Raw genomic sequence first — 21,080 nt, 5'->3', positions numbered from 1 at the left:
CAGCAGTGCCAAAGGTCCCATCCTCATCATTCACCTCCGTCCACCTGACTCTCCTCTGCCTTGCAAGGACCTGGGTGGTAACTACAGAATGCTGGTGCCCAGGCCTCTGCCTCTCAAGGTTCTGATGGAATGATGTGGGGTATGAATCCTGTGCACTTGTCTTTTCAAAGTCCAAGGTTCTAGGATGGAAGCTACTGCTCTATTTGTATAGGCCTGGGGGCCCGCCCTGACATGCTGTACCTGTACCTGAACCAAACATGCCTCCCCTTCTTCCCTTCAGCTACCCTCTGCTTATCTTCCTGTTACTCAGGAGCCTCTTCCTCCAGGCAGCCCTCCCTGACCCCTCCTGGTAGACTCAGCTATGCCCTTCCTTCCCCTGGGCTGCCGGACTGCAAGAGACCTGCCAGACTGCGAGAGGCCTGCTTTCCTCCGAATCTGCACCTGCTGTGGCGTGGTTGGCAGTTGTTCCAACCCTCTCCCTCATGAGGTCTTGAGTTTCTTTCAGGAAAGAGATTTTATCTTTCTTCCTGGTATTCCTGGAGCTGAGCATGCTCTGGCACCTCATAAGCGGTCAGTCAGCATTCAGTGAACAAATGGGCCAAGATGAGGCCCCCAACACGTGGCAGGGGCAGAGCTAAGGCAAAACCCCAATGCAAGCTTTCTCGAATCTACCCAAGTGGAGTAGCCTTCAAATGCAAGTTCAAAGAACTCTCAATTTGGCCTTTTTGCTTGTAATGCTTTCTGCTTTTCCCTGGGGGTGATGGGGGGAATGGAGAATATTTCTTTTATTAGGGAAGTGCTTTCTCTCCCAGAATGAGTCGTCATAAAATGATGGCTGGAAATGCTCTCTCTGAGAAAATCATGCTGGCCAGGCTGTGGTTTGCTTTCTTCTTCCCAGCTTGTCCCTCCGCTGGACATCCTGTGGGTTGAACAAGGCCAGGAAAGTTCCACATCAAGAATGTTTCTCTCCTGCTCTCACTCTCTCTTTAAAACTCTTTTATCATCAGGGCTTTCTGATCTTCAAAGTAGCCCTTCTCCAGCATGACCCCACTCCCTCACCTCCCCAACCTGGGGAGTGAGAGCTGTTGAGTATTTTTGTCATTTGGAGAACTGGCATGTTTGGATAGCCTTGGCTGGCTGGGAAAAGAGGTCCCACTCACTCTGCAGGGATGAGAACAAATCAGCATTTCTGAGTCCCCGGGGCACCCCTGCATCAGCCACATTGAGAAATGAACCCCAGGCTCCAGGGTTAGGCAAACAATGAGTTTAGAGGTCCCTAAGCCTTCGCCTCATCTCCTGGGGGAAGCAGCTGGGACCAGCCATCTCCCTCAACCCTTTGTATTCCTCTGCAGTGTTTGGTCCTGGATAAATTTGAGAGCTACGATGACGAAATTCAGCTCACCCACCGGGCTCTGTCGCTGCTGGAGGAGAACAGGTTCTGGGCTGGTGTGGTGTTCCCGGACATGTATCCCTGGACCAGTTCCCTGCCACCCCACGTCAAGTACAAGATTCGGATGGACATTGATGTGGTGGAGAAGACCAACAAGATCAAAGACAGGTGATATTTCAGGCAGAACTTGCTGGGCTGCTCTCAAGTCAGTTGGAATAGAGTGACTATGGAGATGGAACTCAGCCTACAAATCCATAAAACAAAGTTAAATATTTTGTATGATGATGTAGCAAGCTGGTCCTCCACCTGTGGCACTGGCATCCCATGTGGATACCGGTTCATGTCCTGGCTGCTCCACTTCCAGTCCAGGTCCTTGTTTATGGCTTGGGGAAACATCAGAGTATGGCTCAAGTCCTTGGGTCCCTGCAATCATGTGGGAAATCCAGAGAAAGTTCCTGGCTCCTGACTTTGGACTGGCTCAGCTGTGGCCATTGTGGCCACTTAGAGGTTGAATCAGCAGGTGGAAGATTTTCTCTCTGTGTCTCTCTTTCCCCTTTGCTCTGTAAATCTGCCTTTCAAATAAAAATAATCTTTCTTTTAAAAAATTGTTATTGTATAGTTCAAGTGGAGTCCTTGAGAGAAAGTCCCTTTTAGAGTTACATGTGCCTAATGTTTATAATTGATCTAAGTTGTGAACACACTTGCCTGGTCACACATCCATTGTTTCTCCCTCCTGTGTCTTTCCTAGGTACTGGGATTCCGGGCCCCGAGCTGATCCCGTGGAAGACTTCCGCTACATCTGGGGAGGCTTTGCCTATCTGCAGGACATGGTGGAACAGGGGATCATAAGGAGTCAGGCCCCCGCAGCAGCACCGCTTGGCATTTACCTGCAGCAGATGCCCTACCCCTGTTTCGTGGACGACTCGTGAGTCCTGAGCTGCCTCCCCGCAAGCTAAGCCAGTGCTGAGAGAGGGGGCAGTGCAGCAGGAGTTCTGGAGTCTTCATTGTCTTTGGAGGGAACCCCATTGACCAGGGCCAGACCAGAGACACGGGAGCTCTGGCTGAAGAACCTGGCTCCTGCCTCCTCTGGCAAGGGCCACAGAGACATGGAGGGCAGGGAGAAAGAAAGAAAAGAAAAAGGGTGTTGCAGGTGCCAAGAAGAAGGTGAAGATTAAGGCCAGGGGAGTGAGACTGGGGGAGGGGGTGAGGTCTATCTTAATTTCCCACTACATAATACATTTGGTATGTGCAAGGACTCTGATCAGAGTGTCTGCCCAGCGATTGCCAAATCAGCAACTTTGGACTCTGCATGGCAAGTAGGGCTGGTTCCTGGGAGCCGCGGAGTAATGTGGCTCCTTCCTAATTAACATTCCCATGACGCGTGCTTAATGAAAAGGTAGAGGAATGTGTTGAATGAGCTTGCCCTTCCTCCCCGACCACCCTCATCCCCAGCCGGGGCGTGTGTTGGCCAGCAGCAGGCTAAGCAAGTCGGGTACTGTTTCTGCTGAACATGCATATGAGGGACAGAGAGAAAGAGAGGGCTGGGAGCATTCACCGATTGTGGCAGAGAGTGCTAGAACACTCCCAGGACCCAGCAGAAACCAACCATCAGCCCTAGGAAAATAAACAACCAACCAGAACCATTTACCATCATGTACATGTGTGTCTGTGGAGTTCAGGCAGTTCAAGGGGCTTGGCAGTAGCCCAGTTCCCAGCTGAAAAGGCAAGTGAAACCCAGTTTGGATGCAGGAAAGCCTCCCTCCACACTCCAATTCAGTTGCAGCAGATAGAAGAGGTTAACAGAACTCTTGTGCAATTAGTGTAGTTTGGGCAACAGGCAGAGCGTGGAGCTTGGAGCCAGTGGCCAAAGCTCAGGTCCACTCTTCAGATAAGCATGGCAAGGACCCCAGGGAGCCAGAGCAGGTGTGGGGGAAGGGGTGGGAACCTGGGTCACTCAATGTGAGAGAGTCCTCTGGTGGCCCTTTTCCGAAGTGCATGTTTTATAAGGGTGTGTGCGCTCTCCCTGGGGCCATCTTGAGTGAAACCCTGCTTCCACTCCTTCCCGCTGGAATTGGACTCTTCCTGCGACTACACCCAACAATTTCCGATAGATAATAACCCCAGGGGATTTACTAGCACAGCAGGGAAGACGAGCAAAGTTCACACTAATGTGATCTCTTTACTGGCTGGGGTGGCTGTCTCAGCCCATACCACCTGAACCTGGCTGCTTGAGGCAACAGCCACTGGACCCATTTACTGGTGGGTCAGGTGCCTTCTGAGGGTGCCATGCTGTAGATCTTCCACGCCTTTTCTTGCCTACCTAGGATGTGACCTTTCAGGGCAGACAGTACTAGGCAGACTGAATCCCTCTTGGGGAGCCCAGTGATGCAGTCCCCTCCTATCAGGCCCTCTGGTTTGGGCTCTTTCTTCTTGGGCATCCGTGTTAGTGCACATATAGGTTTCTATCCTAATCATATCCCACGTCATCAGGATTACAATCTGTCCCCAAGGGGCCTTACAAGGCAGATCTACAGTGCATGACACAGATGGTATGATTTTATTGAAATGTTTAACTTCATAAAGTATCCATCTGGACCAACCAGAAGGCCTCCTTCTTGTTCTCAAGGAAAAGTAATGCTTCTTGGAAAGATTGCCTGCCACCGAATGTCCGGTGAAGGTTTTTTGTTGTCCTTCTCCGTGTGGGCTTTGTTCTCAGCACCTGTCTTAGACAAACATGCCTGCACTTCCAGCGTGTGTGGGGCGCTCTGTGACCCTGCTTTTCTCCCTTTGCTTTAGCTTTATGATCATCCTCAACCGCTGTTTCCCTGTCTTCATGGTGCTGGCGTGGATTTTCTCTGTCTCCATGACAGTCAAGGGCATCGTCTTAGAAAAGGAACTGAGACTGAAAGAGACCTTAAAAAATCAGGGTGTCTCCAATACGGTGATTTGGTGCACATGGTTCCTGGACAGCTTCTCTATTATGTCAATGAGCATCTTCCTGCTGACGCTGTTCATCATGGTAAGCCTGATGGGAGAAGGCCTAGAACATTTCTAGTCATTTTCTTCCTCCTACATTTCCTCTTGCTCATGAAGTTAGTCTGACCACCAAAGAGAACAAGATCTACCTCTGGCTTCCCTACCATCTCTGCAAAGACAAAAGATACTCAGACAGGCAATGTCTCCTCCCAGGAGCCACTAGCATCCTCCCCTCCCCCACTTCTGGACAGTTTTTTTTCCCCCAGCTCCATTCCATGACAATCTGGGGAAGCTGGAGTTAGCAGAGCCCTGCACAGGATGAGTGTGTGTTCAGAGGTGTCATGTCTGCTCAAGCACTCAGGGAGTGTTTTCCTGGGATTACCATTCCAACAACTGGCCAGGGTTGGAATGCGGAGCGCCCTCTGCCGTGGTATTAGGGCAGGAGACCTGAACTAGCTAGTTAATCATCACCATCCCGGTCACGCCATACATGGCTCCCCCACAGAACTGCCGCCTTGCAAATCCCCCAGAGCTCTCCATTCTTGAGGGTGGAATCTGGAATCCTTGCTCAGAGATAAGGAGTTTTTACAGCCGCACGCACAAGGCATCCACTCATCCTCTGCAAACATACAGCCCTCTTTTGAGTTAGACTTGGAAATAAAATACTATTTCACAACACTCTGCTATCTTACATTTCTAGCTCCTCCTCAGTAAATGATGTTTGTATTTGTTGAATGATAAGGATAAAACATTGAAGTAGTTTTGATACCTTCTTGGGTGGAATTTGGTCTGATCTTGAGACTTCTGTCTTTGCAGGTTCCCAATATGACCTCATTAGGCTTATTCTATTTTGCCAACAGCATATTAAGCCCCTCTCTGTATTAAGCAATACTTATGATCCCTGCAGACTGAGTGGTCCCCATCTCATACCAGATCACCACCACTGTCTACCTGATCCCAGAATGTTCTATCATACATCCAGTTAAAGCAACTCTTGACCCTTTTCTCAGTAGTAAGAAGTCCTGAATCTGAAGGGTTTGTTTGTAGGTGCTGCCCTGTGACCAGTGAGCCGTGGCCGCTGCCACACTTGGCACTGGAACTCCGCCCAAAGCACTGCTCAGCTGTAGGTCGTTTGACTCAGACAACCTGGGCCTAGCTGGCTGTGGGTTTGAATCTGCAAAGGATACTGGCTATATTAAGATGAGGGGAGAAAGCTGAACCCTCTTGTATTTTTCAGAAGCCCTGTCCTGTCCACCCCCCAGCACCCCTCCCCATCTCTCAGCTTGCCCCTTTCCCCAGGGCCAAGATATTTTGTGTCTTCAATGGAAGGTGTCAAAATGCATAAGTGTCTGACTTAGGGAGAGGCTCTGCCTGACTCATTGCTGCTAAGCGACACTGACATCTGTCTTTCTGAGCATGGGCCATCAGGACTTCAAAGCTTTTAGGACGTGAGGCAAAAAATGCTCACCTAGTTTCTTGCATAAAAGGGCTTCTGGTTCTGGGAACCAGGACATTGTTCCAGTGATGACGGAAACAGAGCTTTCCACCCCAAAATAGAGTTTTCCCTTTGTATGACTCTGCCATCTTAGCCTGTCACAACTTTGCAGGAAAGAAACTGGAAGTGAGTACAATTGGAAGTGTTCATTAGAGGAAGTCAAGGCTAGTGAAACTGTGGGGCCCATCAAGGAGCTCTAGGAGTTAAGAACTTCACTTTGATCTGGGATAAAAAATTGACTTCATTCTTCCAATAAGAATAACAGTTGTCTTAATGGTCTTCCAGCCAAAAGCCCCGGCTTCAGCTCTGGGCTTACTTTTTTGTGGAATTACACCTGGTCAAGGAAAAGTGTTGAGGTTTTCCAGTGTGATATAGAGTACTTACTGACACACAAAGTCAGAAACACTTGGATGTCTGACTTTGCTTCTAGCTGAGCAGACTCTCTTGCATTTCCCCTTTGTTATTTTGTGTTCTACTTCTCCACCTGGTCTGTCTGGGCCCAGCAGGCATGAAAACATGAAGGAGAAACGGCTCATTTGCTCCTTCATGGTCTATCACATATATTGCTAATTGGCTTCTTTTCTACAGAGAGGAATCCACTCATTAAATGAGCCCCTTTGTCTTCTGATGTTCCTGAGGGAAACACTGGGTGATCTGTCTGTTTCTAGAGATGTGTTTAAAGAGTAAAGCTCATTGGATGCCTGTGGTACATTTGAACCTCTTCATATATCCTATAATATAACTGGCAGTGGCTGGCTTAGCAGAAGTTGCTAGCCAAGGCTACCTCCACCCCCAACTATGAAAGACACAGAATGTTGCTTGCAAGCTCTGTGATATTTATGTTTACCATGTTCATGGACAGGGAGGATCCATCCACTTCCAATTGATCTGGATTGATTACTGTTACCTGTGTGAGTAACAAGTCTTGGGATACAAGTATGGATGGTGGTGTGAGAAGGCCAAGCCCCAGGCACAATTCTGAGTAGTCCTTGGCCCCTCTCTTGTTCCTGTCACTTGCCACATGCAGATTGCAGTGGACACTCATGATTACTGCTCAGGACTTACGTCTTAGCTCTTATTGTGTTTCTCCACACTATTATCCGCCTACCAAGAATCTGCTCACTTCACACAGATAGTAACTGTTACGAAATAAATTTAGGCACATTACAATTTTTAGCATTTTACCTCCGAAAAATTATAAATTGACAAAACAAAAAGTGTGAGGTAGTAATACAGAGTTCCCATATACCCCTCCGCCCACTTCCCTTATTGGTAACAACTCATATTAATATCTTTGTCACAATTAGTGAGGCATGTTCAGTTCCCTTATTTTTTTATCTAAACTCTTTTTATGCCTCCCATCTTCCTACACCCTAGTAATCAACACTCTGTGTGACATGGAGGGTTTTTTGGGTTTGTTTTTTATTTTTTAAAGTTTAGCTTCCACACATTTTGTCTTTCTGTCTAGCTTGTTTCACACAACATGATAATGTTGCATCTACTGAAATTTCAATGAGTTTGTATAAACAGCAATTGATAAGTTGGGTTGCTCCAGACCACCTCTGGTTGAGGACTTTACTAAGGTTGCATAGAAGCAAAAACAAAGAAATATTTGATTGAAGTAAAAGTCCTAGTCAGGGATTAAATGGTGGCTTCTGATTAAGTTACTCTGTGTTGGGTTTCAGTTTGTTTATGCAGAAACCCAGAGTGCTGGAGCCCTCTAAGCCTAAAGGTCCCCTGATTATTTTTTTTTCCATTTTTAATAATTTGTTTGAAAGGCAGACAGAAAAAGATAGAGACAAAGAGATCTCCTATCTAATGGTTCATACCTAAATGCCTACAGGACAGGAGTTGAAAACTCAACTGGGTCAGGAGAAAGAAGGGAACCAAGTACTTGAGCCATTATCTGCTGCCTCCTAGGGTGCACATCAGTAGGCAGCAGAAATGAAGAAGGTGCCTGGATTTGAACCCAGGTACTCTGATGCTAATGATGTGACAAATCACCCTTCCCCAGAGGAAATGACATGCATAGGATGAGAGGAACTCAGCACATAGAGTCTGCATTACGACATCTAGGCATTAATAAGAGGCTGGTGGGAGAGACCCTTCCAAGGCTGAGGACTTTGGGGGACACTGGTCACCCCCATAGAAGGTGGTGGCGATTGCTGACATGTGGCCACTCTGGTTTCAGCATGGGAGAATCCTGCATTACAGCGATCCGTTCATCCTCTTCCTGTTCCTACTGGCTTTCTCCACGGCCACAATCATGCAGTGCTTCCTGCTTAGCACCTTCTTCTCCAAGGCCAGCCTGGCAGCAGCCTGCAGCGGCGTCATCTACTTCACCCTCTACCTGCCCCATATCCTGTGCTTCGCCTGGCAGGACCGTCTGACAGCAGAGCTGAAGATGGCCGTGGTGAGGCACCTGGATGCAGCCCAGTGCATTTCCTCTAGGTCAAGGTGGGGTCTGAGGCGTTCCTGGGGGCCATCTGCCCTTTGAGGAGGTGCACTTTGCCTTTTGACTTAAAAGGACATAAGGGTCAAGGGTTAATGGAAGATTGAGGAGTGGAAGGGCAAGAGAGGAAGTGGCTGCCCCTTGAGCAACCCTGACAGCTACTGCCTGCCCAGCGTGCTTCACTGACCTGCCCTGGGAAGTCATTAGAAAACCAGTTGAACGCAGGGGCATCTGGGTTTATCCATAAAAGAAGAACCAGGGGACCCATTTCATTCGATTTTCTATCCCTGCTATTTGGAAAGAATCAGAAATGAGGTGTTTTTCCCTCTAACTGACTGTCCAGAGGATGTTTCCAACAAATTAAAAATGTTGCATTCCAAAACCACTGGAGTTAGATGCCCTCTGCACATGCCTTTGATGTAGTCTGCTGGTGCACACAGACTAAGCCGGTGCAGACAGCCAGTTCCCTGGCCAGGCCACAGTTCCAGACCTTGACTTTTGATTATCAGATAAACAAACTGTTTGGTTTGTGACGCCCATACACAGTGCTTTTTTTTTTTTTTCCCAAACCTTTTCAAACAGGCCACTTTACTCTCCCCTTGCTTAGCCCAGGCTAATCAGCCTTGGGTCCTGGCGGGTACAGTTTTCCATGCTTTCTAGAATTCCCCCGCCTTGGTGTTGTGGGGTTAAGAAAGGATGGTACTGGCCTCTGGTCGGGGGAAGATCTGAAGTCTAACTCGTTCTCACGGCTCAAACCTCCTTGACTCCAGAGCTGCCAGGGCTTTTGCCTTTGATTGCTCATGTAAAATAAGAGATTAACTGCAGCCACTTGCAGCACCCAGTTTTCAGAGCTGAACACAATGGGTTGCAGTGAGAAGTCCTATGACTCAGCCTGTGGGCACAGCTGGGCTATTTTGGTAGTCACTGGGTAAACAGATGCTACTTAGAGGCCACAGGCTGGCATCTTGAGTGTGTAGATATGCTGCCAAGCTGCAAGGTGGCAACTAGCAGGATGTGAGGTCAGGACCTGGGTTGAGATTTTTTTTTTTACAATGGTGTTTGTAAATGAATAGCAAAAGGACACCTTCCTTTTGCAGAAAGCCACTCTGAGCTCTACCCAGAACCCTCCAAACTACAAGGACCTCAGAGTAGAGGAAATGGGAACAGCCAATCCCTCTGCACGTGCTTTTGTGCCCTAATTGGAGCACCTCCCCTTCAGACCCTCCCTGAGCACCTATTATGTTCAGTTGACTTGTTCATGCATAGAACCCGAGAAAAAGAATGGTCTCTGGTCTGCAGATGGGCAAAGCCCTCATCCATATTAGCTTAAGTTTTTCTCTACCAGATCTCAGGAGGTCATGAGCCCATGCCCTACACCCAACCTGAAGACTGTGGACCCTTCTAGTAGGAATCTTACAAAACAGCTCAAATTATCTGGGCTCTTAACCAAAGAGGTTGTAGAGTTAGGGTTCTGAAAAGGTGAGAGCAGAGGCCTGTGGTCCTCCGGTGAGAGATGCTGGATGCTATCTGTCTTCCCCATTACCCTACAGCTCAGCTACATTCTATCTAACAGGTGAGAGGTAGCCCACTGGTTGTTGGACAGAGGTCCTTGCTGCCTAACAGGCATTCCTACTAGAATTTCTGTCTTAAGTCCTCCTGGGGTAGCTTTAGACTCAGATGAAACATGGACCCTCTCCCAATCCTCCTCCCTCCCTTGCGAGTACTCGGGTGCTGTTGGGTTGGGTAGAAGACCACCTGCTCAGCTCCTGTGTGCTCTCTGCTTGGTCCACGGCAGAGTCTGCTTTCTCCTGTAGCTTTTGGGTTTGGCACTGAGTACCTGGTTCGCTTTGAAGAGCAAGGTCTGGGGCTGCAGTGGAGCAACATTGGGAACAGTCCCATGGAAGGGGATGAATTCAGCTTCCTGCTCTCCATGAAGATGATGCTCCTTGATGCTGCTCTGTATGGCTTGCTTGCTTGGTACCTGGACCAGGTGTTCCCAGGTGAGTGGCTCCCCCAAAGAGTAAAGGTAGTCAAGTTCTTAAAATCACCACTACCACCACAACACTCCTCTAGTATCAAATTCATCCCTCCCGTGCTCTTTGAATTTTCTTTCTCAGAGCCAACATTTGGCATTTAAATGCAGCAGTCATAAATTCAGCAGCAAGCCCTGTTGGTTGTTCTTGAGAAATAGATCACGGTCTGATCCCTTGTCCCCTCCTCCACCACGACCTTCCCAGACCAAGTCTCTGTCTTTCACTCTCACCTCCACACTATTTTCACAGCAATCTTTTCAGAATCGAGGTCAGGTGGTGCCAGCCCTCTCTGTACAAATCTGTAGGCTTGATTTTTCAATCAATGATCCAATCTTGGCCTGCAGGATGCTTCACTATTGAGACTCAACTTTTCCTCATCTCATGTCCTTCCCATCTCCATGTGCCCCTGTTCCAGCTACATCGGCCTCTTCACTAAGCATATACCGCTCGAGTACCCTTCCTCTGCAGGCCCTCGTGGACCCGTGCATCTCACAGAGCAGTGTTCCATGCCCCACCCCCCCACCTGCCTACTTGCTTCCGCATTTTGTCTGAGTCTGTGTCCCAAAGTCGCCTTACTATGGGCGTCTTTCCAGGTGAAAGGTATCTAGATATCCACTGCTGTATAAGCTATGTGGTTCACATGCCCCTGGGCCTTCCTTTCCTTTACTTTGTAGACTCTCATCACCACCTGACAGATCTTTCTGTGTGTGGTCATTGACTCTGCCCCGTGAAGCTGGACCCATGGGAGCAGATAGCTGTTCTGTTCACTGTGCTAGTTCCAGTGCCCATATTAAGTTAATCTATAGCATAACAAATAAGTTCCTGGATCAAAATGGGCTCTTTGTCCAGCTTTGTATTTACTCTGTGGAAAATCAGATATTCCTGCAAATTAGCATTTCCTGGGAGCTGGAGAAGCCCATCTCCTCTGGGGTGGTCTCTCCAGTCAACCAGTAACCTCTTTGTCCTATGGTTGTTCACCAGCCCCAAGTCATCTGAATCTTGTTGATCCAGGGTTTTTATAATACAGTCTCTAACTCAGACACACGTGACAAGTATTTAAAAAGCACAGACAGCATGATCACGAAACCGTTTTTGGAGGCAGCAAAACGTGCAAATGGGGTCTTCTTCTTGAAACCCAGGTGGATCCGGGAGAATTGGGAGTGAAAAGCTTTAGAACAGCAATGTGAGAACCTGATTCCCTGAGCTGGAATTGCCATGTGTCTACTCCATTCACTAGCTGTGACTTGGGACAGATGGCTCCAAGTCAGGGGACCATGGTTTTTTCCTTCACAAGAATAATATGAAACCTATTTCCTAGGGTTGTTTTGAGGATTAAATCACATAACACATGGAAAGCTCTTACAGCCACGCCTGTCACAGAACGAGCATCCAACAAATGGTAGTGATTATCGTTGTTATCATTATCTGGCAAGTGCTGACAAAGACCATGATTTAATTCTTTAATAAAATATTTTCTTGGAAAACTGATGTCAACCCAGATCATCAGTCTTGGTATTTTTGGTAACACCCAAAAACACATGACCTTTTGGGTTAAAATGTGTTGGGAAGAGTGGTCTTTATGGTAGCAAGGGATGGCCCCCTAATGGTCCGTGAGGCATAAACTGATAGTTTCCGTTCAAGGTTTAGATTAACAGAGTCCACAGCTTGTAGAACTCTGGTAGGGTGGGTGGGGAGATGTCTCGGGCTTTTTCTCATTATTTGCCTGTTTGCTTTTAGGAGACTATGGCACCCCACTTCCCTGGTACTTCCTGCTACAAGAGTCCTATTGGCTTGGCGGTGAAGGTGAGTTATTTAAAAGTTCAAAACCAAACCCCTTCATATCTGAAATCAGCTCCTGGAGCCAGGAGCAGGGTTTGTGTGGGTTGTGGTGTGGCCATTCATCTCAGGGTGTCGTTTTCAGTCAGTCAGCTGCTTCCTGCAGGCTCTGCCCTTTCCATGCTGAGAGCCCATCTTTCATGAGTCTCTGGACCAAGGTCAGTGACTGAGAGTGGAAAGATCTGTGGATCCTGAACAACTCGTCGCTTTGGATTCAATTGCCCCATGAAGAGAAGGCCAAAGCACCATCAGGTGCACATCATCGGTGGCAACTTCTTGGATTAAAGCTGAGATCAGGGGAATCCCATGATACCCTGCCTTCATCCGCTGCTTTTGGATTCCTCTGCACCTTTTGGAAATAGAGATTAGTGCACTCTCCCATGGCAAAGCAGCAGCCAGAGAAAGAGGCAGAGCTACTGACCTTCAAGACAAATTCTGCTGGGCGTTCTAGTGGTATTGCTCTTTCTTGCAGCTTGCAGGGAGAAGGCTAAGAGGGCAATTGCTCACAGTGCATCTGGGATTAAATTTGCCTCCCCTACTGAACAAGATAGGGGGTCTGGGGGAGAGTCCTACAAGTGAGTGGAAGCACACAAATTCTGAGAAGGGGCTGTCTCGGAGCCAGGAGGTTCTGAACCAAAGGAAACATTTTATGCTCCATGGCTCACCCACCTACTCCTTGCTTTGCATCCTTGGGCCTGAGCCAGGATTGAGCCTTTAAACCCTAAGATGGTTGTTTGTTTTCTCCAGGGGATTCGTCTAGGGCTTCAAAAGACTTGAGCAGTTGTTTGGATTTTTGCTTTTGATGGTTCAAACAAACAGCTCTTCAGCAGTCCAGTGTTTTTCCATTCTACTAGTTTGTCTGCAGTATCTATGAATCTTTAAATTACTATAAGAAAGCTATCTTACTGTCACCAGGGAGAATTTTCAAAACAGGAATGTGTTCAGGGAACATTTTGATGCCAAGCAATGATGGGGCCTGATGGACATCTTCCACCCTCTACCATCCCAACAAATATTCAGTTTCTCAAAAAGACAAGAAAAAAATCTGAAGACAAACGCACAAAGTGAATCGCAGACGCTGCCGCCGACCACAGCCAAATATAGTTGCTACCTGCCTCATGGGCTAGACGGAGATCCCTGAAACTCAGAAATCAGCGAGACCGGAGTTTCTCTCCACCCTGGCCCTTCCTTTCATGGAGGAGGAACGGGAAATCAGAAGGTGTCAGGCTCTCACACAGGTTCATGGCAGAAAAATCTAGAACTTGGATTCATTTCTTGGGCAGAGCCTCACTCTAGTAGCTAAGCTATTCAGCTGGGCATTTCCCCTTGCCATTTTAGGACACGTGTGTGTGGGATGAGAGTTAGTAAGACCGTGGAAGGAGTTGAGGGGAGCAGAGGTGGACATTCTAAAGGTGGTGTATCCCTAACCAGCAGACCCCTGGCACCTCTTGCAAAACCAGGAAAAGCAAAGAGGCCCTGCTGGTTGCCTCAGCTCCAGCAACCTGGCCCTGTTTACACAGGTGCATGTGAGACCAGTCCCTTGAGAGGTGAGGCGACAGTGGCTTCCTCCGGTGCCTGCTTCCTCTCTAGCTGCTTGGCTGTACTGTTGCTCTTCCCCTTCCGGGATGTTCTGATGTCCTTTCCAACCAAACTGTGTGTGTGTGTGTGTGTGTGTGTGTGTGTGTGTGCACATGTGTGTGTATGTGTGTGTGTGTGTATACCACACACCATAATTTGTCCAGGCCTGTACCCCAGCAGGCTCCACCTCCATGTTAACCCCAAGACCCTTGAATGCCCATTAGGTGGGCTGTTCAGGTAAGCCCTCTCTCCAGCTGCCTATCAGAAAGCCTATAGCCGACTTCCACTCAATGCCCACCGTGACCTTGACATGCTTAGAACTGGGGTGGAAAGGCCTTGGTGATGAGCCAAAGGAAATGAACTCACTTCAAATCCAGCCTGAGTTGTGTTCATTCTTTTCCTATCACAATTTCTGACATTGTGGGCCTCCCCTGGCACATTAGGAGAATGAGGCGAAACTCAAAAGTCTGGAGCTCTTGTTACAAAACTCCCTCTGGGTGGGGCACAGATTGCACAATCCGGCTGGAGTGCTTTCCCACCTCCAGGCAGGTCAGAGGCTGGGGCTAGTGGGGAAGGGGCGCGGGGGGGCGTGGCAGTGTCGCTGCTTGGGGGCTGTTCTCCTGGGGGCCGTGGACTTGACCTCCCAAGGGCAGCGTCTTCCCCCTGCGGTGGAAGACCCACTAGCGACCCTCCTTCTCAACCCTCCTAGCCTGCCTACTCCGATTCTCAGCTGTCACTTGGAGAGTAACATTGGCTTCTGGTCGGCACAGGGTGTTCAACCAGAGAGGAAAGGGCCCTGGAAAAGACAGAGCCCATCACAGAGGAGATGGAAGATCCCGAACACCCAGGAGGAACAAAAGGTAAAACCCTAAGAGTCCAGGGCTGAAGCAAGGAGACAGGCCCTGATCCACCATCACCCCTAGTACCGGGCCAACCCCCTCATGAGAAGGGTGACCGAGTGAAACCGGCCTTGGGGGACCAGCGTGGAGTCCGATTCGGCCGCTGAGGGTCCAGCCGCACATGCGCAGATGGAAGGGTCCAGGCCAGACGTGAACACATATTTCCTGGAGCATGTGGTATGTTTGTGCCCTTGTTAGGCAAATCCCCAGTGAGTCCCACAAACGTGCTGACTTCCGAGGATTTAGCAAGAACAATAACTGGGGTCACTGCGACTCAAAGCGGATATGAGCTTCAAGGAAAGACAAAAATAAATGCTTCTGTGTACCAGGGCTGCCGCTGACCCTTCACTCACGGTTTACAAATCTAGAAGTCATTCATTCGAATCATCAGAAGGCTTTCCTGACAATGCAGGTTACCTCATCGGTCCTGAATTGATGCACCAGGCCGACAAGGGCTGTTCCCGTGTCTTTTACCAAAGCCCTGCCCTTCCCTCTAGTTCTGTATTTCTCCCCAGGGTTTTCATTCTATAAGCATATGTGTTGCTCCAAGAATGCCAACATGCTCTAGGTTTAGAGAGGCACCTGGTCGCTGGTCTTGGCCTGACCTTGCATAAGAGGGTGTGGCCTCTCCCCGCTCAGGTACAACTTCAGAAAGCTCCTCCCAGGGCAGGTTGGCAGGCAACAAGTGCTTCAGGAAGCCGCTCCTCCAGGACGAAAGTGACAAGGATGCCACAGGGAATCGGGGAACAGCCCATCTCAGCCACAGGCAAGGCAAGGAGGTACACAAATAAGCAAAACAAAGGAGTCCACAGACACACCCTCACACACACACACCTGGGGGTGAAGCTCAGAACTTAAAGATTGAGGTAACAAAATTGTGACAGTCAAGGAAATTGGATATGGAGGAGTCTGGAGACCAGGCAGAGTGGAGACTATATTATGAGGATCTGTCTCGGATGGGGTATGGACCAGAAAGGACAGGGAAGGCTGAGTCTTGAAGGTCAGTGATGAGGAAGAATGGACTGTCCTCACCCGGTCATTGGCAAACTCTGGAATCCTGATGGGCAAGAAGTCTGTTTTAGTGGAAGTTGACTCAGACTCGAGCTAAGGTTATGGGGCAAAAGGTGGTGCCAGAAATGGACTGGAGTCTGAAGGAAAAGGTGGTTTGGGGGAGACAAGGAGCCTGAACTGCTGCCAGAAATGTAGGAAAAATCCCCCAGCATCTTGTGAGAGATGAGCACCGAGCTAACTCCCCACAGGCAGTAGCATGTGTGTGTACTCAGGTTTTGGATCCCTACTCTGCTACTTGGAAGTTGCGTGACTTTGAGAGATCATTCTACAGAAATGAACGTAATAAAACCATCCCATAGGTCAGGCGTGGAAAGCACCAGGAACAGGGCCCAACAAGTAGTATGTGTTAAATAAAACACTTGGTGCTCTTGCCATGACCACTGCTATAAAGTTTGTCTTATAGTGAGCATGGCTTCAGCCACGGGGGCAGGAAACCCGACAGGCAGGAGAGAATGGTTTAAAGGAAGAGCCATGGGGAGAGTGTCCGTGAAAACCTTGTGTGTATCACGCCCTCATTCGTTCCCTCCCAGACTCCTTCTTTGAACGCGAGCATCCAGGCTTGGTTCCTGGGGTGTGTGTGAAGAACCTGGTGAAGGTTTTTGAGCCCTTTGGCCGGCCAGCTGTGGACTGCCTTAACATCACCTTCTATGAGAACCAGATCACTGCCTTCCTCGGTCACAACGGAGCCGGGAAGACCACCACCTTGTAAGTGCCATGCCCAGGAGGCTGCGAGCGGGCTGTGCCACCCTCACTCCCTGGCTTCACTCCTTCCCAGTTTGTCACAGTCCCTTCTTACTAAGAATTTGTATGGGGGGAAAATTGCACTGCATTGTCGGGGTTCCAAGAATGTGTCAAGCCACTGCGGTGCAGGAAGCTCCTGACACAGACAGCTGTGTTTGACACTTGCTGGAAGCCCGGGGAGTGGGGGCAAGCACTGTGGCCAAGAGAGAAGCCATCCCTTGGGACAATAGCATCCCATATTGGAGTAACTGGGTTTGTATCTCTTCTCTGCTTCTGGTCCAGCTTCCTGCTCATGTACACTATGGAAGGCAGCAGTTATTGGCCCAAGTACTTGATTCTACGACCCAGATGGGAGACTAGGATAGAGTTCCAGGTTCCCAGCTTCAGCCTGGCCCAGCCCTAGCTATTTAGCTATTGCAGGCATTCACAGAGTAAACCAGCAGATGAAAGAGTCTTTCTTCCTCTCTCATGTGCACGTGTTCACACACACACACACACACACACACCACGTTGCCTTTCAAATATATAAATTAATATAGCTTCAAAGAAGCTCAGTGGGGAGGTGGCATTAGTTTATTGCCCCTTTGTGTGGATGCTACGGGAGTTTCCCAAGTCCACCAAAGTGGAGTGGTTCAGAGAAGGCATGAGTAAGTCCTTCCAGCACAGCTGCCTCTAACTTTTGACACTTGAGACTTTACCCCCACCCCCGGCCTCTCCAGGGTTTGTGTCCTCCATGGGGATGACAAAGCCATGGCCATTCTCACGACAACCCTCACCCCCACCTAACTGGGATACCACTAAGTATTAATAAGCATTGTTTTCCCCACCAATTACTTGGCATAGGGCTCCTGGTGGGTTGTTTGAGGTTATGGAGAAAGTAAAAAGAAGGCCCTGTAGGGGAAGCAGCCTGGCTGTTAAGGCCAAGTTCAGGGAAGACCAAGGGCTCCTCATGCACCTCGCAGGCCAGAAGGCTCCCAGGCTTCTCCAAGCAGCAGAGCGCCACCTGTGAAGAGGAGGATGAGCTCCAGGTTTCCACAGGGACAGGCAGCCTCAGGGTCATCTGGAGCCGGCCGGCCACATGATCCCGGCCCAGGAGGCTCTTGGCTCCTTGCAGAGCCCCAGGAAGGAACAGCAGTGTCCACCCTGCACTGGAATGTGCTCGGCGCCTTGCCCTGCAACTGGAATGTGGGGCTGCTGCCATTGCATTTGGTTCTGTTTCCCTCTAGTGGTTGACCAGCGGGGGATTTCGGCTTCTAAAATACAGCTAGCAGGGAGAGCAGGGTGTGGCAGCTGCAGAGCCAGCGTATTTCTCTGCGTGGTAACCGTGCTGGGTAGAAAGCCGCAGACTGCACATAGGGCCCCTCAGTGCAAATCCACGACCTCACCAACTGCTGAAATACAGCTTGCCCTGGAAGCACCAAGGTTTTTGTTCATTTGTTTTATTGGAAAGGTAGATTTACAGAGATAAGGAGGCACAGAGGACAATCTTCCATCTGCTGGTTCACTTTCCATGGGGCCACAATGGTCAAAGCTGAGCTGATCCAAAACCAGGAGTCAGGAGCTTCCTCCAGGTCTCCCACGCAGGTGCAGGGTCCCAAGGCTTTGGGACATTCTCAACTGCTTTCCCAGGCCACAAAAGCAGAGAGTTGGATGGAAAGTGGAGCAGCCAGGACATGAATTTCGCACCCACAAGGGAAGGATTTAGCCACTAAGACATCGCACACCAGACCAGGAAGCACAAAACTAACTGGGTCTGGCGATGAAGTGTGGCCTTTATGCTGGTGCTGACCTAAGTGCCCCACCCCTTCTAGCTTGTTTATTTTATATTTTACAAAAGAAACTCAGTGCCTCAATTGGATGCTCTGTGCTTTGAATCTAATGATGCCAGTGGGGTAGTAACTGCCCTGCCTTGTGTTCCAGCAGCCAGTCAATAAATGCCCAATGAATGCCCAGAGGTGCTTCTCACTATGGCTTTTTTGTGGTGGCACTGGGCTCTTCAACACCCAACAACTGCTTGCCTAGCAGACATGGCACTGGGCTAGGTGCTGTGATGAATGCATTGGGGGCCACTTGTGCTGCAGCTGGGGACTTACCTGGGATCACCGGGAGTTAAGTAGAAGCAGGGAGGAATAGTAGATGTGGTCTCCTGCTTTGGGCCTGGTTGGATACACAGTGGCCAAGCCCTGAGTGGGAAACTTGGGCAAGGGTAACAGCCTGGAGTTGATTCAGAGCCATCATCAGTGGTCCCGGTGGGTGTCTTCTCTGACCTTGATGCGGTCCTCAAGACTGTCTCTTCTGCCACCACTCTTGGGTCTGGCAGGTCCATCCTGACGGGTCTGTTGCCACCGACATCGGGGACGGTGCTCGTTGGGGGGAAGGACATTGAAACCAGCCTGAATGCCATCCGGCAGAGCCTCGGGATGTGTCCACAGCACAACATCCTCTTCCACCAGTGAGTCAAACAGGAACTCAGGTGCCCGTTTTGCTCAACCCCTGCCCCCAACACAGCCTCCTCCACAGCTCTGCTAGAGACATCAGCTCTGGGCCCAGGTGTAGACACTCCTGTTTGGGTTGCCCCAAGGTCAAGGTCCTTTGTCCTGCTGGCAATGAGAGCTGTCCTTCAGAATGTGGCACCTCTGGTGCTCGGAGCAGAGGTCCCCTTCTTCCAAGGGGGTGCCACCTTCTCCGTGACACAGCAGCCATTGCCAGGTCCCTGGGCTCAGCCTGAAACACCCCCATCAGACTTCAGAGAAGGAAGTCATTGTTTGCTTTCTCCCTTGGAAGTCGCAACTTTTCCAGTAGCTTCTCAGTGCTTTTTTCTCACTAAAATCTCTGATTGCTTCTTCAAAAAAATATCTATGTGTGGTCACTGTGAGAAAGAGACAGAGAGGGAGGGAAGAAGTCAACAGAAGCAATAAAAACCACCTATGATTTCAGCACTCAGAGAGAAACAGTACTAACCTCTGGTCTAATTTTTAGAACTTTCTCAAATGTGTATAGACATGCATATTTTTATCATCAAGGAGAATAAACCTGTGCCATAAATTTGTCACCCACTGTTTTTTAATGTTATTGCTTTCTTTTTAAGCGAAGCCGCCATGTCATTACACATTGTTCCATAAACTGTTGACTGTTTCCAGGTTCTGCTATTGTGTGAATGAACTGCGTAGCTGTCCTATTAAGCTAGTGAGTCATGTCCATTGTCAAACACACCATGCTGGTATACAGGTGGCTGCAAAGCCAGCTCTCCTCTCCACTCTGTGTGATGGGTCGCTGAAAGTGGCATTGCTGACTGCTTGCTCTCCCTGGTCCCCTCCACCCCCAACAGCCTCACAGTGGCGGAGCACATCCTGTTCTACGCCCAGCTGAAGGGGAGGTCCTGGGAGGAGGCCCAGCTGGAAATGGAAGCCATGCTGGAGGACACGGGCCTCCACCACAAGAGGAACGAGGAAGCCCAAGATCTCTCAGGTGCCTGGGGCTGGGCCAAGTCAGGGCTACAGATGGCAAAGTGTTCTAGGCCCCGAGAGGCAGGAACAGGCTGAACATAGAGGGGCTCCTGCCATCTGGACCACCCTGAGAGACTGTTCTGAAACTCACGGAGCAGCCCACCACTGGGCTATGTCCCACACAGAGCTCTGTCTCCAGAGGCCTGGCCCTCATTGGTAAGTTTGGCTCCAAAGGCCTTCAAATGGCTGGATTGCTGAAAGCAAGTGCTGCCCTGCTGTGAGCAAGGCCTGGTGACCACGGGGGCTCTGGACACTGGATCTGCAGCGAAGGAGGCAGTACAGCTGCTCCCAGTTTCCAGGCACTGCCCTGTTCTGCTGCCAGCCCCAGCCCTCTCTCCTCTCTATCCCCCAAGGCCCTGTGACACCTCCTCCCCCTCCCCACGGGCTCCCTGTGCTTTCCAGGTGGCATGCAGAGGAAGCTGTCCGTCGCCATCGCCTTTGTGGGAGATGCTAAGGTGGTTGTCCTGGACGAGCCCACCTCTGGGGTAGACCCCTACTCTAGACGCTCCATCTGGGATCTGCTCCTGAAGTACCGCCCAGGTGACAGCCATGGCCCAGCACCCCGTGCTCCTTGTGCAGGCTTCCCTGTGGGCACCATTCCCACCCCTGGCACAGTGACACTCAGCTGGGGCTTCACTTGTGATTCTGCATTCAAGTTCAGGCCTCCTAGAATTTGCATACAAACATGAACAGGGAATCATTGAAGGTTCAGCCTACCACCCAGAACATTCTAGAAAGTTCTATCAACTTGTAGTGTGTGCCTCTGTTTGGAGCAATGGATGCAGTACTAGGAGAAATTTCCTTTTGAGCATAGGGCAGGAGGGGACTCAAGTCAGCTAAACCCATCCTGAAAAGTGATGAGATGGCTGTGGGACCACTGTCAGGTACTCGGCAGTCAGTGGTTACAGTACTGCCTCAGAAGGAAGCATCTCAAAACGTACGGTGTCTCTATCATGGCACCTCTCAGACAGAGCCCTCTGGCCTGGAGGGAACAGCACACTGCCGAGTGCCCAGCCCCGTAGACGCTCCCCTCCCTCTACTGCTCAAGGTCCCCTGTACCTTTCCCTGGTGGCTGTAATGCCAGTTCCTCCTTGCCAGTGTCT

The 21,080-nt window shown here is 49.8% G+C and overlaps 1 protein-coding gene across 1 annotated transcript in view; it reads left to right on the top strand.

Annotated features, from left to right (window-relative positions):
* The window catches only part of ABCA4 (ATP binding cassette subfamily A member 4), a 122,142-nt gene that overhangs the window by 57,206 nt on the left and 43,856 nt on the right, over positions 1-21,080 (top strand). Inside the window, exons 12-22 of the mRNA XM_012926016.3 lie at positions 1,353-1,558; positions 2,139-2,315; positions 4,187-4,409; positions 8,053-8,274; positions 10,109-10,313; positions 12,084-12,149; positions 14,531-14,620; positions 16,261-16,435; positions 18,792-18,923; positions 19,800-19,939; positions 20,380-20,517. Of these exons, the coding sequence (XP_012781470.2) occupies positions 1,353-1,558; positions 2,139-2,315; positions 4,187-4,409; positions 8,053-8,274; positions 10,109-10,313; positions 12,084-12,149; positions 14,531-14,620; positions 16,261-16,435; positions 18,792-18,923; positions 19,800-19,939; positions 20,380-20,517 (1,774 nt within the window). The remainder of the gene's footprint in view (positions 1-1,352; positions 1,559-2,138; positions 2,316-4,186; positions 4,410-8,052; positions 8,275-10,108; positions 10,314-12,083; positions 12,150-14,530; positions 14,621-16,260; positions 16,436-18,791; positions 18,924-19,799; positions 19,940-20,379; positions 20,518-21,080) is intronic.

Source organism: Ochotona princeps, chromosome 2, assembly GCF_030435755.1.
Source record: "Ochotona princeps isolate mOchPri1 chromosome 2, mOchPri1.hap1, whole genome shotgun sequence".
NCBI lineage: Eukaryota > Metazoa > Chordata > Mammalia > Lagomorpha > Ochotonidae > Ochotona > Ochotona princeps.
Note: the sequence above shows the minus strand (reverse complement) of the source record. Positions and strands in the feature narration are given on the sequence as shown.